Source organism: Gavia stellata, chromosome 18 (genome assembly GCF_030936135.1).
Source record: "Gavia stellata isolate bGavSte3 chromosome 18, bGavSte3.hap2, whole genome shotgun sequence".
Lineage (NCBI taxonomy): Eukaryota > Metazoa > Chordata > Aves > Gaviiformes > Gaviidae > Gavia > Gavia stellata.
Genome location: NC_082611.1, coordinates 11382469 through 11399580, shown reverse-complemented (window position 1 = coordinate 11399580; position 17112 = coordinate 11382469). Strand labels below are relative to the sequence as shown.

The 17112-nt window shown below is 34.2% G+C and overlaps 1 protein-coding gene across 1 annotated transcript in view; it reads right to left on the bottom strand.

Annotated features, from left to right (window-relative positions):
- Window positions 1–17112, bottom strand: part of SNX29 (sorting nexin 29) — a gene marked incomplete at its 5' end in the record, with an annotated part of 130981 nt that overhangs the window by 34953 nt on the left and 78916 nt on the right. Inside the window, one exon of the mRNA XM_059826604.1 lies at window positions 13240–13380. Within this exon, the coding sequence (XP_059682587.1) occupies window positions 13240–13380 (141 nt within the window). The remainder of the gene's footprint in view (window positions 1–13239; window positions 13381–17112) is intronic.

The window sequence follows — 17112 nt, the reverse complement described above, 5'->3', positions numbered from 1 at the left end:
CCATGAGCTGTTGGAAATGGTATGATTGCCATGGTTACATGCCATGATTTAGGGACAAATAACACACTTCTATATTCTGGGTTTGGTGCTGTTGCAATCAACATAAAATGCACTGCTTCTGATGTTCTAACCATTATTTATCATTTAACTAACCTCCTATTGTTAGCGCTGGGGAAAAAAAAAAAAACAAAACAAAACCAACAACAAAACAGCTGAGGGCTCAATCCAACTCAATTAAAATAAAAGGAAATACGGCTTTAGGACTTTAATGAGAGCTGTATCAGCCTCTGATACCACACAATGCATCCCATCCTAAATAAAGCTGACAATAGTGCTATTCAAAGATGAATCTGCAAATGCAGAAATAAACTCAGGTTATTCTAGTGTAGCCTAATATTTTTCACCATCTTGGTCAATCAGTCTTAGCAAAATTATCATATCAGTTTTTGTCTATTTACAAGACACCAAATCATTAACTTCAAAATGAAGCTGGAAATCAGAAGCTGAAATGGGAGCTAATTAAACATTCAATTATTGAGTTATTCTCACTCTTTTGTGATTAAAAAATAGTTAGATAGCAAGTATTAATTTTTACAGGCTAATTGACACCATTGCAAAGGTCACAAGAAAACATAACTTGAATACACCTGTCCTTCAGTAACTATTGCATCATGAAACAGTTTTACGGAGGTACAGTTTCCAACAGTAAATATACGAAATGCTGCTATATTATACAAAAATAATCTCAAAATTATTGAAACTACATGAGCTTAAAATTTCCATCCTACTTGTATTGCCAGTTTCTGTATGGCAGAATCAGGCTAGTGCTATACAAAAAAACAAGGGTATACAATACACGAAATTGCCATTTTTCCCATCCCACTGTGAGATTTTTTTGTATATTTACTGTTCAGTGGAACAAACAGGAATTTAAGAGGATGAGATACAAAGAAGAAATCAAGGAACTGTCAGTTTTGAAAAGAAATCTATCTTTCTTTAAACAGAGACTTACTACATAATTGTAATTATGACTCTGTCTTTCTCTACTAAAATAGTTGATTCATTTCCATCTTCAACTATGGATTTATTTCAATGATACCAGAAAGCAAATAATGCTTTTAGATAAAGTAATTTGAAAAAGGCATTGCTGCAAAACCACCCAGCAGCAGACATGCTAAGGGTGAACTACGTTCCTGTCAATGCCCTCAGTCTAGCACAAATTTGTGTGGACAATTGCAACATTTTCATTAGCATTTCTAAGTTTTTGAGACTTGAGGCATCTCCTGCAGTAGTATGCAGAGCTGCTCAGCACAGCCTACCTGTTCAGTAAGGAAATGGTTGCTCAGCAGCTGTGCCAGCCTTCTCAGGTCACCAGAAAAGCCCCAAGCTCAATCTATGCAAATAGGGTTTTTATCCAAATGCTTTTATTCAAATTTTTGAAAAAAGTCTTACCTTTTATTTTGAGTAAGAAGGTAGTTTATATATCACAGCATTATAGGTTTATAGTCATACTAAGGTTTTGCCCGTGCTTTCTTAGAATATAATGTTGCTGTATAGCATCCTCTAAGCAAGTCCAGAGCACAACCATGTTAACAGATACATAAAAGCATGTAGTCCCCACGCCCTATCAAAACAACAGACAATCCCATTTTGATAAATTCTTCGCCTGTGTAATAAATCTCAGTCAAACTATGTCTTGTACTTCTCCTAATTGGCTCAGGCATTTACAGAATCCTGGAACCAAGTATGTTTCTTAAGATACCTAGCATTTTCAAGCTAGCAATATCATCCATCCAAAAGGCTAAACTTTCTCAAAACCCTCTTTGAGAAAAAGTGTTAAAAATTAATAAATATATTAACTGAAAAAAAGAAAGCTTAAGAATAAAACTAAAACTGATTTCTTTTTAGTGTTGTGTTTAATGCAGTGTTAGAAAAAAGAACTCATTTGGTAATGTTATGCTAACAAAATCCAATGTCATCTCAATATTTTGTTATTTAAAGACCTAAATGCCAATTGTGTCAATTTGTCAACTGGTCAGGAATCAACTGTTCATTAAAAAGCATCAATAGAAAACTGCAACCTATAGCAAGACCCCTAGGGCTTATCTTTTGCTCAGCTATTGAACAGGGAAATTCTAGTTCTGTTTTCTCCTCAGACCAAGTATTATCAGTCTACTCTTTATTTTTATTCAGGAGATTCTGGAAACTACCAGAACAGTTCATGAAACTGAGATCCATTTTTTCACTAGCCTATATTACAGTAATAACTATCAACAATATTAGTTAAAATGTGTCTCAGTTCAGTGCTTCGCCCCAACACTGCAGTTTTCTTTCTTAATTTCTTTCTTTTATCAGGTTTGAAAATGCCCTGAAGACCAATAAAGGCAGACTCTAAATTTAAAACAACAACAAAAAACCAACCCCAAAACCCTTTAGAAACATGGTACATACACGGCTCACAGTGTACAAGCTTATATATAACATGATTACAGTGATGCCTTCCCTTAAAATAATAAATTAATTTAAAAAAACAACCACAAGAGCCAAACCCACAAACAGGTTAACAAAAAACTACAATTTCTCTTCCACTCTCTCAGCAAGTGAAAGAAATTTCTTTCAAAATTCCCCACAAAGATCAGCAACAATTGTTTTCCTACCACATTTCAGTAAGTATTTTCCCTTCCCAATAAAAACCTTCAAGCAGAACTTACGCCACTTGTCTGTGTTGGATGGTTCCAGCAAGTCAGGAGGGGGGATACTAAGAGAATATGGATGGGTGCAGACTGCCACAGAACTGCTGAAGGAGGATGGTTACAGAGAGCCACACAACAGCCCAGATACCACTCAGTCGGCTAACCTCTCCCCTGACAGATCTGGCTAAGATTACAGCAGTCTTGCTCAGTCTGCTGATAACCAGCGACATCCAAGACATCTAAAGGAGATCTGCAAGAAGGCTGCTGGCTTCTGGCTACTGTCTACACCTGTGGGCTAATGGTATCTAAATACGTTTATCTGAAATGTTTTAACTCTAGCAAGTAAAAGTATGATTTTGAGGGGGAAAAAAAAAAATTAATACAGCAGTTTACCATCCCAACTGCCTAACAGTAGCAGGATAGAAAATGGTCTTTGAACTCTACTCCAAATCAAAAGGTTAGATGCTCTTTTTAATAGAAATTTTATTTAGATACACTGATAGGATGATTCTGTTTTCTAAAATAAAAACTGAATGAATGAGGAATATTGATATCAAGTGCCCATTATTTATAGTGCCTTGATGTAAAGATACTTTACATGGTACAATGAGGAAAACCAGATTTTTCATGCAGGAAGTGTCTCCAGCATTTCACATGGTCTGAAGTATTCAATATTTAGTTTTCTCCACTTTTAAAAAAATTAACACTGAATATGTTTAGTACTAGCAATCGCCCAAAAAGCTGTAGAGCAATTAAGATTAGAATTTGTCTGTATTTATAGAACAATACATTTCAGGGGAAAAAAATATAACCAAGCATATTGATAGGTACAGAAAGACAGAAAAATGTGGGTAAAAGTTCAGATTCAGAGAAAGGAGGTTTTAGTTTTATTTCTGTAATCAGGTGTCCCTGCTAAGGTCTCTCTGAAAGGAAATCTATTAATTCAAGTAACTTGGTAATTTAGCATTCACCATCACAATAAGAAATAAATTTAGAAAATTATTTTTGTATTTCCATTTTATACCAGGAGGTTACTAGAATACCTAAATAATGCATGAGTTGTTATAAAACTGCAATATTTTTATCTAGCAGTTGTCCTAGCAGCATGTAAATTACATTACTTTCTTTTTTTCCCCCCCATAATGTCATGATGTAAAGTAACACCATCTGAACTGTTTCTATGGGCTGTATCTTCAATAATTTGTTAGGATAAATTGCTTCTCTTAACTGTAGGATTACAAGACAGGAAAAACCAGAAAACACCTCTTGACAGGCAAAATTTTGTTTTGTAGACCCTAATTATTCTGTGTTCCTTCTTCCTAAACTTCAACAGCAATTAATAGCAAATTTTTGTAACTTGAAAAGAAAAAAAACTCAATTCACTATTTTCATGAAATGTTACACTTGAGCACCAAATGAACACATTAATTCAGTGAAACATTCTGAAAGAGATGGAGAAGTATGAGTTGGCAAACCGTTTACCTTTTAAATTAAACCACCAAAAATGAAATATTCTGTTCTGCACTGTGCTAGCTTTAACCTTCATGCTGAGTTTCAGGTAACCCAGACATTTCATACCATAGAACTTGAAGTGTTTGCTATAAAGTATTTGTAATAGAAAAGCCAACAATTTCCTACTGACTTATTTCTGTTAGATAGTGATATGACAAAAAAATGGAAATTAAGAAGAACTACATGCTGTTTTCTAAGTGCTATATACATAAAACATCAACTGCAGTCTTTTCCAGTAGAAAACCCAGAGGATCTGGATTCAAAATCTGAAATATTCTGTAGTCCCCCTTAGTGTGCAGATGAGAGTGACAGAAAAGAGGTGTGCTGTGACTAGAAATCTTAGTAATTATGCCACGTGTGAAAATATTTTTATTTCTAGCTGTATGGTACTTGAAGTAAAGTTACCTGTTTGAAAACTAGATTGTATTAATTTAATCTCAATGGCTATTTAAAGCTCATAATTCTTTGAGAATTAAACTTTCCAGTTATGAAGTAACATGGTTAACTTAGAGGACAAATTTTCTTGTATGGCTTTAGAATGCCATAAAAAACAGTGTTATAGAATTAATGCATATGGCTATACATATAAGATTAATTTGAGTTTCTTTCCCAGTTTGAACACAATCCAAATGGATCCCTTTCTTTTCTTTTTAACCCCACTACAGCACAAGCTGTCAAATTTATATTAGCTACAGTTTATCCTAAAACCCACAAGGCAAAATAGTATATGAAAATAACTCAATACACTAGTTAAGTCCACTAAGAGGGTTGAAAATTAGTCTACTCACTTTGAAAATCAAGAATAATATAGATGCTCAAATTCTACATTACATAATCCAAAAATCAACTTAAGTAAGTGTGCTGGTTTTGGCTGGGGTAGAGTTAAATTTCTTCACAGTAGCTAGTATGGGGCTGTGTTTTGGATTTGTGCTGGCAACAGCGTTGATAATACAGGGATGTTTTCATTATTTCTGAGCAGTGCTTACACAGAGTCAAGGCTTTTTCGGCTTCTCACCCCACCCCACCAGCGAGTAGGCTGGGGGTGCACAAGAAGCTGGGAGAGGACACAGCCGGGACAGCTGACCCCAACTGACCAAAGGGATGTTCCATACCATATGACATCATGCTCAGCATATAAAGCTGAGGGAAGAAGAAGGAAGGGGGGGACACGTTCAGAGTGATGGCGTTTGTCTTCCCAAGCAACCGTTACGCGTGATGGAGCCCTGCTTTCCTGGAGATGGCTGAACACCTGCCTGCCGATGGGAAGTAGTGAACAAATTCCTTGTTTTGCTTTGCTTGCCTGCGCAGCTTTTGCTTTACCTATTAAACTGTCTTTGTTTCAACCCACGAGTTTTCTCACTTTTACTCCTCCAATTCTCTCCCCCATCCCACTGGGGGGAAAATGAGCAAGCGGCTGTGCGGTGCTTAGTTGCTGGCTGGGATTAAACCACGACAGTAAGCATTAATAAAGCAATCCCTAACTTCAAATTTTTAATATATAACTTAAGGATTTATATTTCCAGAGCTTTCCTCCTTTAATAAACATATTCCATTTCTGAAACATCAGGGAGTCAATTTTCTAATTCTACTTGAAGACATCGGATATCAAAGCTTAGCACTAAGAAATATTATTTAGCTCACTGCCCCAAAGGCATTAGCTAGAAGGTTTGCTTTCTTTTTTGCTTTCTAAGTCACAGATCCCTATAAGAGTAGGATTTTGACAACCTGATCTGATGAAGGATGGTTTCTATGAGCTCTAAACACCATAAAGTAGAAAAGCACATATATCTGGACTTCTGATTTTAATGCAAGTCAAACACATACCTAAATTTTAGGATGTCCTGAAGTGCTTTGCTGAATCAGGACACAAAAACACCCAAGCCTAAAATGAAATTACTTCCTTCCCTAAGATTCTTTCTGAATCATCCTCTTTCAAGCATTATATATTTCTTCTGTTATTGTCTAGGTACAAGTTAAACAGGAATTGGTACACTGCCTATTTTAAAATAGGTATTTCAAACACTGCCAGTACATTAAATATTAAAATCACATTTGCTATCATGGTAATAAAATGTACATTGTACATATGCATGCAACTTGTGAATTAATTCCTTTAAACGATGAACATGATTTTCTATGTTAGTCTAGAGTTACTGGTAATGTTTTTATTAATGTGATGGTCTAGGAAATTTATTGGAATAGTAATGAAGCTGGAAAAAGTATGAACACAGGACCTTCTCCAGATCTGAAAGATGCAGGAAGTTTTATTCCTTCTTTCTGTCAGTCCTGAATGCTCATCCATGAGTCAACAGCATCTCACAGTTTCACTGGATCACAATAGCAAAATACATACTGTGTTAATGTATGTATACAAACTATGTAATGTACTGTGTAATGTAGTGAGCATGGGAGAATAAACACTGAATTTTGAGCTCATATTCTGTGTTGTAAATGTGACTGATTATGGCAAACACATAGGGTCTTGCCTTGAGGAGGTAGAAATAGCTCTACTGAATATGTCAATAAACTGAAAAGAAAATTACGTAGTATCATGCTCTCTGAATAATACTAGTAAAACAAGTGGGTTTTTTCCCCAAACAGCTATCAAATCATTCATCTCTCCTCAGCCCAACTCAATAGCAGCTACCCCCCTCTTTCCCACAGAAAAATACTTCCACAAAAGTTAACACGAAAAGCTTAAACACCAGACCTGTATCTTAGATACCTGCATATATATGAACACTTCATGCCACAGAGACAGTAGAAAACAAGTAAAAAAGAGGAAGGAGAGGATCCACTACTGGAATCTCCATGGAAATGCATTGGTCTGGTGACCTCTGTCCCTAACCAAGAAAGGTTCCCTCAGGAGAACCTCAAGGGCAGCTTACCACTCAGCCACAAACTCTGAAACATAATACAGGACAGCACTGCTTCCTTGACCTGTTCATGATGAAAAGCCTTGCAGCTTTTTCCCTTGCTTCCTTCTGCCAAACTCAGGGGGAGGCTTCCTTAAAAAAACCATGCCCTTGTCATGCTCCTCCTCTTATCCCTTACCAGGGGGATTTTAGTACCTCCATCATGAGGTCTAAAAAGCAGCTTTAAAAGGGTACCTGTTCCTGAATAGACCGGTCCTGCTGACCCAAAATGGCAGATCAACTTACAGGAAAGACATACACATAAGAGGGGTTACACATCAGTGGCATAATGTGAAACCCTTAAGAGCAAAAATATGAAAATTCAAACTCTAATTTGAATGGCTTCAAATTACTTCACATATATACATATATACACACAGCCAGACAACTCTCTACCTGATAAACGTCTAAAAAACAATAAACATTATAAGACTCTACCTATATTCTGTTTTCTTTAATTTGCAATAAAACAACTTTTACCTTCTATACTTTTTAATCATAAAATAGTTATCCTGCAGACTGTCTTAAACTCTTCACTATCTTCAGCAACAGGCAAACAGACCAGACACTGATAAAAAAGTAGCTATGCTGGTAGGATTAAAAAAAAAAAAAAAAAAAAAAAGGAAGCCATCTGCACTGTTAGCACAAAGGCAGGATCTCCATGGACATAAATGGGAGAAAGATAAAGTCCCTGGTGAATAGAACTTGCAGAATTACAAGATACATTCCAGAAGCCAACTTCATATATATCCTAAATGCTGTCTTTGATGTTGTCATATGCGTACACACATGCGTATATGTATATACAAAGATACATACACATAATATTTACAAACTTTTAAAATAATTATATACACAAAATAATCTACAATTTAGCTTAGTCACTGATAGGCGAGAGGGACACATTTACTTTATGGAACTAACATTTAGGCATGAAACAAGCTATAGCTAGAGAAACAGCTCACAGACTTCAGTTGCATGGGCTAAAAATGATGAATGATGTTGCCCTCAACATTTTCTCCTAGACAGAAAACTTATTTTAGATTTCTGTATTGTTTCTCCTATGCAGCTGAGGAGTCATGGCAAAGTCACTCTCTTCTAATCTCAGAAAAGTGCCGGGTATTCTTTCCATATGGGGTATCCAATGTTTTAAAGGAAAGCAAAGGATATCATGCAGTCAAGTCAGCACTCAGTGGAAAGCTACCTTATTCAACTTCTACACACTTAGACAATCCCTGAATTCACATCTTCAGTGCAAGCAAAGAACCATTTCTATTTTGATACGTCCTCTACTGGGACAATACCCTTGCAAGAGGATACTTAATCAGATGTTTACTCAGGTACTAAAATCCATTCTTTAAGTGTTACAATCTGCCCAATGCACAAGTAGCAACTGAGACTTTAAGGACATTGCAATATTAAAAAAATTAGAATAATAGGTCCAGTAAATACTCACGTATTATTACTTAACCATTTGTCTGAAAGCAACATTTCAAGAAGTGAAACACCAACGCAGCACCAACAAAGGTTCAGAAGCTAAATGTAAGGGCACATCTTACATGAAAAAAATTCAGCTATACTTCTATGCAAAAGCATACAGAGATCCCTCTGCAATCAAGTATTATGATCGCATGAAGCTTCTCTTCATGAGCTTCAAATAACTCAGCACACTCTAGACCTTTGGATGTTAGGAACCTGACAGGAAGGCAGTAGTCACAAAGACTTAAAAAAACCTTAAACTGTGATAATGGAAGTATGAATTAAAAAGCTGAAGGCTACCTGAAAGGCAAAAATCTATTTCATGCAAGAAAAACACAGATTGAAATTACAAGTCTTGGTATATATACCTACATATAAAATACTTAGCAAGCCACAAACCAGGCTGATACATGGGGAGCATGTTTTAAAATTACAAAAACAAATAGTTCAAATGTTAAAAATACAGTTCAAATTTGTAGGTTTTAAATCAATTTATCTGCAGTTTAAAAAAGTACAAAAATATACGATTAGTATCTGACATTTCTCTTATGCACACAATGAAAAACAAATATGTTTCTTGTTTTCACTCAAACAAAACATCAATAAACTGAAGGAAGAACACCTATTCTTGCAAGGACTACTTATAAAGATTTTGACAACCATTTGCTACCAGCACTGAAAGATCATTAGTAGAAAATATACAGCATGGGGACTAGTATACATGAAACTTAACACATGGAGTCTTGTAAGCATTATTGTTATATTTTCCTTCAGTAATTAAATTATTTGTTCTGACTTGATTCAAAGCAACATTGATAAATCAAATTATTCTTTTCATTGCTTTACATTAGTTCTAACAGTATATTCAGATGTTTAAACTGATACACTGAAAATAAGGTTACCAACCTGAAAGGCAAATACACACTCTTCTTCGTAATTGAAAAAAGGTTACTTGTCCAAAGCGGTATTCTTTCCTCTTCTCTGTTCATTTTCTACTAATTGGTTTTCTGTATGTTAAATTTATGATTCTTCAAGCATTAAAGCTAATTTCTAATCCTACATTCATAATTTGTTGAAAGATCATGAACATGAACTGTTAAGATAAATCGTACCAACTTAAAGCAAACAAGTGAAAGGCAAAAATACATTAAAAACATAATAATTAGAATTAATATTCGATTCTTAATCTATTGTTTTACAATTTTTAAATGTTTTCAGATTTCACTGCTACTTGATGACAATATGCATGCAATAATAAAGACTTGATTTTCTCACTTTTTAAAATCCTCATTCAGCTGAAATTCTGCTTTCTTTTTGCATTTTCCCTGTGTCAAACTCTGCAACTTTACATTTGAACCTGATCTCCCTGATTTCTATTGCAGTAAGCAGGAAAATTATGAATGAAAATTAGAAGTTCTCCATAGTTCTTTCTACATTACTCTCTTCTAGTCAAGTTCCCTCCTCAGAGCTCCAATATTTTGCATAGCAAAACAGTGGGTAGTATTTTGTGACTCTGCAGTAGTGGTTCTAGGTCATTCTGTAGAACATGGTGTCCTCTTGCTCTTGGAGGTTCCCTCAACCCAAGACATATAACTGAACACCAAATTTAGTGCTGTTATCAAGGGAGGTATCAATTACAGCAAAATCCTCTTTCAATGCCACTAACATTTAGAATAATCACATCACCTTCATTAGCCTCACAGTAGCAAACACAGTGTATTGAAGATATGCAATGATATGCATCATTCAGGTACAGACCTGAAGGATGTAAAAGCACACAACATCATTTTCCAAAAGCTGTAAAATGGTCAGTTTTAGCCATTTCCACATGGAGGACTACGTTTTAGTAATATGGTATTTGGGCGTCTAATAACACTGAGGATTTGAAAAGGATTAAAGGATATGAAAATCATAGATTGACATAAACTGAATAAAGATACTTTTGTTAGCAGAATTTAGCTACTGAAACTGCTCTTTAGGCACTGACTTAAGATTGTATTGATTAACCTAGAAATGGGAAGACAGCTGCAATTCTGCTCAAACAGTGTAATTAATATCAGAGAGGAAAAACTTTCTATTGAAATATAACAGCATATCTAAAAGGGAACATGCTTTGGTAGCCACTAAAGTTAAAAAAGCAATATTGGAAAAAGTAGTATTGACAGTATCTCTTCTCATGCTTATTACCAAACATTTGCATGTGTAAAATCCTGCACAAATCCCTCATCCTAAACTGAAAGTTCTACAGAATTCCAAGACAGACATTCCCACATGAATTAATTGATTTTACACTAAATTTTTAAACCTTCCAATTAGTTCAACTTGCTCTGTCATGGAAAGGAGGACCATCTCAAGGCCATTAACCCACCTCCATCAGTCTTACAGTGCAACGCGATCCAAGGGGCTACTATTTCTGCTGGACCTATAGGGTAATTGTTCCTGAAGCATGATCCACCATACTGCACAAAACCACGCAATATTCCTAAATACAATACATACTGTGACATGGTACAGAAAAAAGTACCACTAAAAGGACAAAATTTTGCCTACACAATGTGCTGTGGAAATAAGATCTTGTGTGATAAACTGAGGTAAGCTCTTGCAAAGCTGATGTGAAAGTGCCACTTTGCAACTTGCAAGCTATTTACAGTAGGTAGCCAGAAGAATAATCACTAATCAATCCCAATTATACAACTGGTTTATGTCTCATCCTAGGAGTCTTTCAGGAGTGCAATGGATGGCACCCATTTCTTACTGTAAAGAAAATATACTTTTTCTGAGATCTGATACGACAGAAAATTATTGTTTGTTTATGCATGATTAAGGTAGAATTTTGGTCCAAAGCTAAAGCACTGAAAGAATAAGCGATGCAAATTTTTAGTGAGTTGCTCAACTGATAATTTTGTATGCATCAATTGTGCAACTGAATTTGTAATTCAATTAGTATTTAAAGTAATTTAGGATGAAAGACTATCCAAAAATGCTTAAAAGAAGGCTTTCATAATTTACAGAAATGGCTGAAACTCCATTACTTCAAAAAAGGAGAATTAGTTATGTAACAAAGAAGAAAATACATTGTTTCTATTAGAAAACTATCAACTAAAACTAAAAATGCATGATCTTCTAACATATGAAAAAAAGCAGAAAAGCTCTCGTAAGTACTTTTATTTACTACATTAGTAGGCAACGAACAACTACATTAACTCTGGACTTTATGCCAAACACACAGACCTTCAGATTTTATTGATAAATTCCATATATATTTATATTACCACCACTTATTCCAGATTATGTGCATTACTACTCATTTCATATGACATGTGCCAAGCTTACCTACTCATTTTTACGGAACACCTGGGAAATCATTTGAAGTCAGATCAGAGCTACTATCTTTAAACATTCACAATCCACATTCACTGACATCTGAATGCCATTAAGGAATTTATAATTTTTTTTTTCTATTTGTTTTTGAAATTTTATATTACTTCATACAAATTAGCAAAGATTATGTTTTCTATCATAGACAAAGTTGCAACAGATATAATTAGACTGGCATTTTAGTAATACAAGTATTAATGTGGTCTTACGCCAAATAAAATGTCATTAAGATCTTTGAGTATTTTAGTCATTATGTCAGCTTTCTTTTGATGACTACACTGATCACTATGGTTGGTGCTTCTTAGACTTCTGATACAAGAACTCAGTGATACTAAGGAAAAAAAAAAGTAAGAGGAGAAAATCCCATATAAAAGCTAACAAATTTGATTAACAACAGGAATGCTGATTTAAGCACCCAGTGGTTTAGTATAGACGTTTTTAGCCACAAGCATGATCTAAATCTCAAATATTTTACTTGCGTTAAATAGTTAGTTAAATAAATAGTTAAATAAATTTTTCAGATCATTTCTACGCTGTAAAAAAAAAATTACTTTGATTACTTCTCTTCTCAATCCTTAGTGGATTTGTGATGTGTATTGCAATGTGTATTTAGGCTCTTGAACATTTTAAAGTTTTGGTGATTAAGCATTAAACTACATGATACTACATATTTACTACATACATACTACAGTATTTGCTGTATTTGTTGCAAAATCCCTATATGATAGGAAAACACAGAAATTCCAATTTTAAAATGGGAGAGTTAAGACACGAAGACACAGATTATGGGAATTAAGCATCCAAATGCCTTTAAAAAGCTGGTTCAAAGAATTTACAACAATTGGTGAACAACCCAGGAAATTTAAGTAATTTGGACTGATACTTTTTGAAATTTACAGAAATATTTAATGAATTACTGACCAGTGTTAATTGCTGGCATTTATTGAAAAGAATGGAGTAGAGATTGTATTTTACATATACAGCTGTCCAGTATAGTTTTGGGAGTTTGGTGCATTTGTCTACTGTGTATGTCATCAATATTTCGTTTAATAAAAACAGTTTTCAGTGAGTGGAAAAATCAATGCATTAACTACATTATCAGAGAATCTGCAAATGATGAGGGCAAAGTCTATATAAAATTAGCAGGTACTGTCTAGCAGGTGTAAAAAAAATTTATTATAGTCACCTCTTTTATTGTGTGTGTGGGGATAGGAAAGGTTTTTTCCCCAGCTCTTACTGATACTATGAGTTCTTTTAAGTACCTTGTTTCCAATGGCCTTTTTTGGTGGAAAGTTAAAAGTCCTTACTTGCTGGTACTTATTCTGTAATTTATGATGCAAGCTTCTGAACTCTGCATATCTTCGATAAACATTCCATTCATCATCCTTTATCCTAATATAAACCTGCAAAATACAGACATGGAAGGAAATAAATTGAAGAGAAACCATTGAACTAATGTATCTCCTTTACTCTTTAAAGCTTCATGGCTTAACACCTTTGCATTCATGATGCAATGGTACCAGAAGTTCCACGATTACTTATCCATAGATACATCTCTGACTGTACGTTTGCTGTTTGTGTTCTACTGGTCATCAATCTTATTCTCTCCCTTCTCTTTTTCTCATATTAATCAAGACAAACACAGCTTGCTCATTTTAACATGACTCTGGAGCAACCATGGTAGCACTTTTCGTTACCATGGTTTCCAGCATATTCTACTAGGCAGTGACCAAAGGAAAAATAATTTAATACCACTATAAAATTGATTTCTATGAACTCAGCATAGTTTTTCAACTTTGTAAATTAGCTTTGTAGCATCAGAATTGCAAAACATAATTTCACCCCAAGTATGAAATTTAATTTACTTTCTAAAAAAAATTACATTGAAAACTAAACTAGAAATTTTATTGTTTGGAAAATAAACACAGTTCATTCTTTCTGCCATATAGGACATTAAGTATAATTTAACACAGTTGTAGTTTTTGTGATTCTATTTTTGTTTGCCACTCAATTATTTCATGAGCATATTACCAATTACATGCTAAATATTCATATTCTGTAGGAAAATCTCATGCAGAAGTGAAATACACTTAGAGAAAGCTGAGATTTCATTCATTACTAGGTAATAACCTTTCCTCTACAGAAATGAGCCCACAGTTTAAAAGAATGCTGAAACAGCCCAAGTCAGAAACTATAAACCAAGCATCAAAACTCAAGATCCAGAGTGACCTTTTCCTTAGCTACTTCTGTAGAATCTGTGGCTCATTCATTCCCAGGTGTGTGTTAATAATCTCAGTATTTTGCATCACAAATTAAGCTGGAATAGTACTGATGACACTGCACTGCCTTGCTTCTCCAACAAAACCCAGTAATTTAGTAAGTTGTAAGGCAAGTATCAGGAGAATGCATATGTAAAAAAGCAACACCAACAACCATCACGTGAAGGGTGGGCAGTAATAACTGCATTTTTGTGAATACTAGGAAAAAATGAAATTTGGATTTTGATGTGGCCGATTCCAACTCTGAATTGCAGCTTTACCTGATGACTGAAAAATTAACATCATCCTTCTCCTCTAGATTTGCCAAGCCCTTAGGAAAAACAAAATTTTACTAAGGACTCATGGTATTTCAGAGATCCAGTGATGTCAGGTGAATGTCTTCTCCCACAAAAGCAGCTTATGCAGCCTTCCTTTCATATGGTCTTTAAGAAGTCCTCTTATCTCTACAGACACCTAGTTTCTCAAATTTATAGGAGGCTTCTGTCTTACAACAAAATACAACGTACCATGCAGATACCATGCAACTTCTGCCAAATTACAATATTTCACTGTAGGGAACATTCATATGTTCATAATATTGGATTCTACTGAATAACAAGCATATTTTTTGGTTACTATTGTACTTCATCACATTTCATGAGGATGACAAAAAATAAATACTGTAATTCCAAAATTAGCACATCTAAGAACACAAAAGATTCAGATTATTGTGTGAATTACAAATGCATATGTAAACAAAAATTCAACTAGTTTTGGTAACAAGAATTCAGATGGTGCAATTATGGAACCACTATAATAAGTCTGCAAGAAGTATTCAGATTTCTTTTTCATTTTGAAAATAAATCCAGGATAAAGATAATTAAAATACCTACAGGACCATTTGTTTTAACAGTTCAGTACACCTCTGAAGGAAAATTAAGGTAAATATGAAATGCAAATATTTTGCATAATTTCAATAAAATTCATTTAATGTAGTAAAAACTATATTAAATACTCTTTATACACCCAGCTCTAACCTCTCTCCCTGCCTATTCTTGCTTCAACCAGCATATTGTTTGAAATTTTGTAAACATTCGCAAGATTCATGTTTCAGCTTCCCTACGGGGGGGCGGGGACAACAAAAAGGCTTAACTTGCTTTTAACCATGTTATTTAATATGGAAATCCTAATTTAACCAAGCAGTTATCTTTGCACATGTGATTTCGTGAATCATGCAATTCAATATTACCTGTTAAGCTGTAACCTATAGTTAACTAATTAAGGAATCCAGTACACTATAACTGAAATTTTTAAGGACTGCAAAAACATAGATTGATTTCTTAGATAAAACTGTTAAAGAATTTCTTCCTATTCTTCTATGTACATGGATATTAATTTCTTTTAGACAGTAAGAAATGAAAATGCAACATTTGGAGCCCTGTGCCATATTGAATTTATCGACAATCATATAATAGCGTATGAAAGGCATGTTAAAGTTCATGATGTAGTACACATTTAAAGCTTTATCATCTCAACAGGTAATATTATTCACAAGCCAAGGTATTTCAAGACACAATGCAAATTCAGTTAGGAAATCAAACAGAGTGAATCCTAAATATAAAACTGCTTGGATAAACTTATTCTAGTCTAGTCATATAAGGCATATAGTTATCCTCATTTAAATGAAACACAGATCATACAACTTAAGCACAGGAATAATAGGGAACAATTATCTTTGTAGACAAAATTTTTAAATAATACCAAATCAAGCAACTTGAGATGCATGGTTTGAAATTGTCTTAAAAGTCATTAGGACTACTCCCATCATCTTCAATGTATCCACAATTTCATTCACTGTCTTTTAATAGGAAATGAATGAAATCTGTAGCTGCCAAATCCACTTTTGTGTATGTTTGTCCCAAATTATGATGCTGCACCCTATAGTGACACTACTTTCTACTACTGAAAATACCTTAACATACGACATATAATTACAGAACAGTATTTGAAGATCATGCTATAGAAAGTTGAAAGGACTACTTTTAGGCTCATTCTCTGATCAATTTAAAAATCAATTCCAAATCACTACATTTCCTTTCAAATGCCCACGTTTTCCTGAAATCATCCACTTCCTAACCTAATTAAGTAATTTTCAAGGTAACAAAAATTTACAGACCAAATCAAAATCACCTCTAGAATGCTTATTTGATTGTAGACAAAAGATTTTACTTTAATAATCTCTTGTATATAAAAAATTAAGTAGCTTTTGCTTGTAATTTAGGAGCACTTTCCAATTGGATTTCCTGTGTAAAAATTGATTGGTAACCTTTTTGTAGCTATGATTTACAGCAGCTGAAAGAAAAAATTCAGTTAGTATGTATATACAATGAATTGTCTGTTATCTTCTCATCACAAACATGTTTTAAGTCAAAGATTTGAAGATAAATAGCAAAACTAGTAGTAATTTAATATTTTGGGTTTCAGCCAACTACCTGCTAATTTAGTATTACACAAATGCCCAAAAACTTCTGAGAACTGATTTGAAAGCACTAGTTTAATGATTGTATACTGAAATTAATAAACCCTACTCCCATGGTACCGGTTTTTGAGGCAAAAGTTTCTTTAATATGTTAAGGAATCTTTAAGCAGTTCTGAGCAAAAAATGCTGTTAACAAATATTCGTAACAGACTAGTTAACTATTGACATAGTTCATCACTACTTATGTATAAAAGCCTGAGGAGAAGAAAGAACAAAGGCCAAAATTCCAACTTGCTCTATTTCCAGTGCACCTTCACAGATTAAATGCCTATGATCAACACTCATTCTTCAGGTCTGCAGAAGTCTAAAGTGGGTGTTTTTCTTTTTGGATGAAAAAT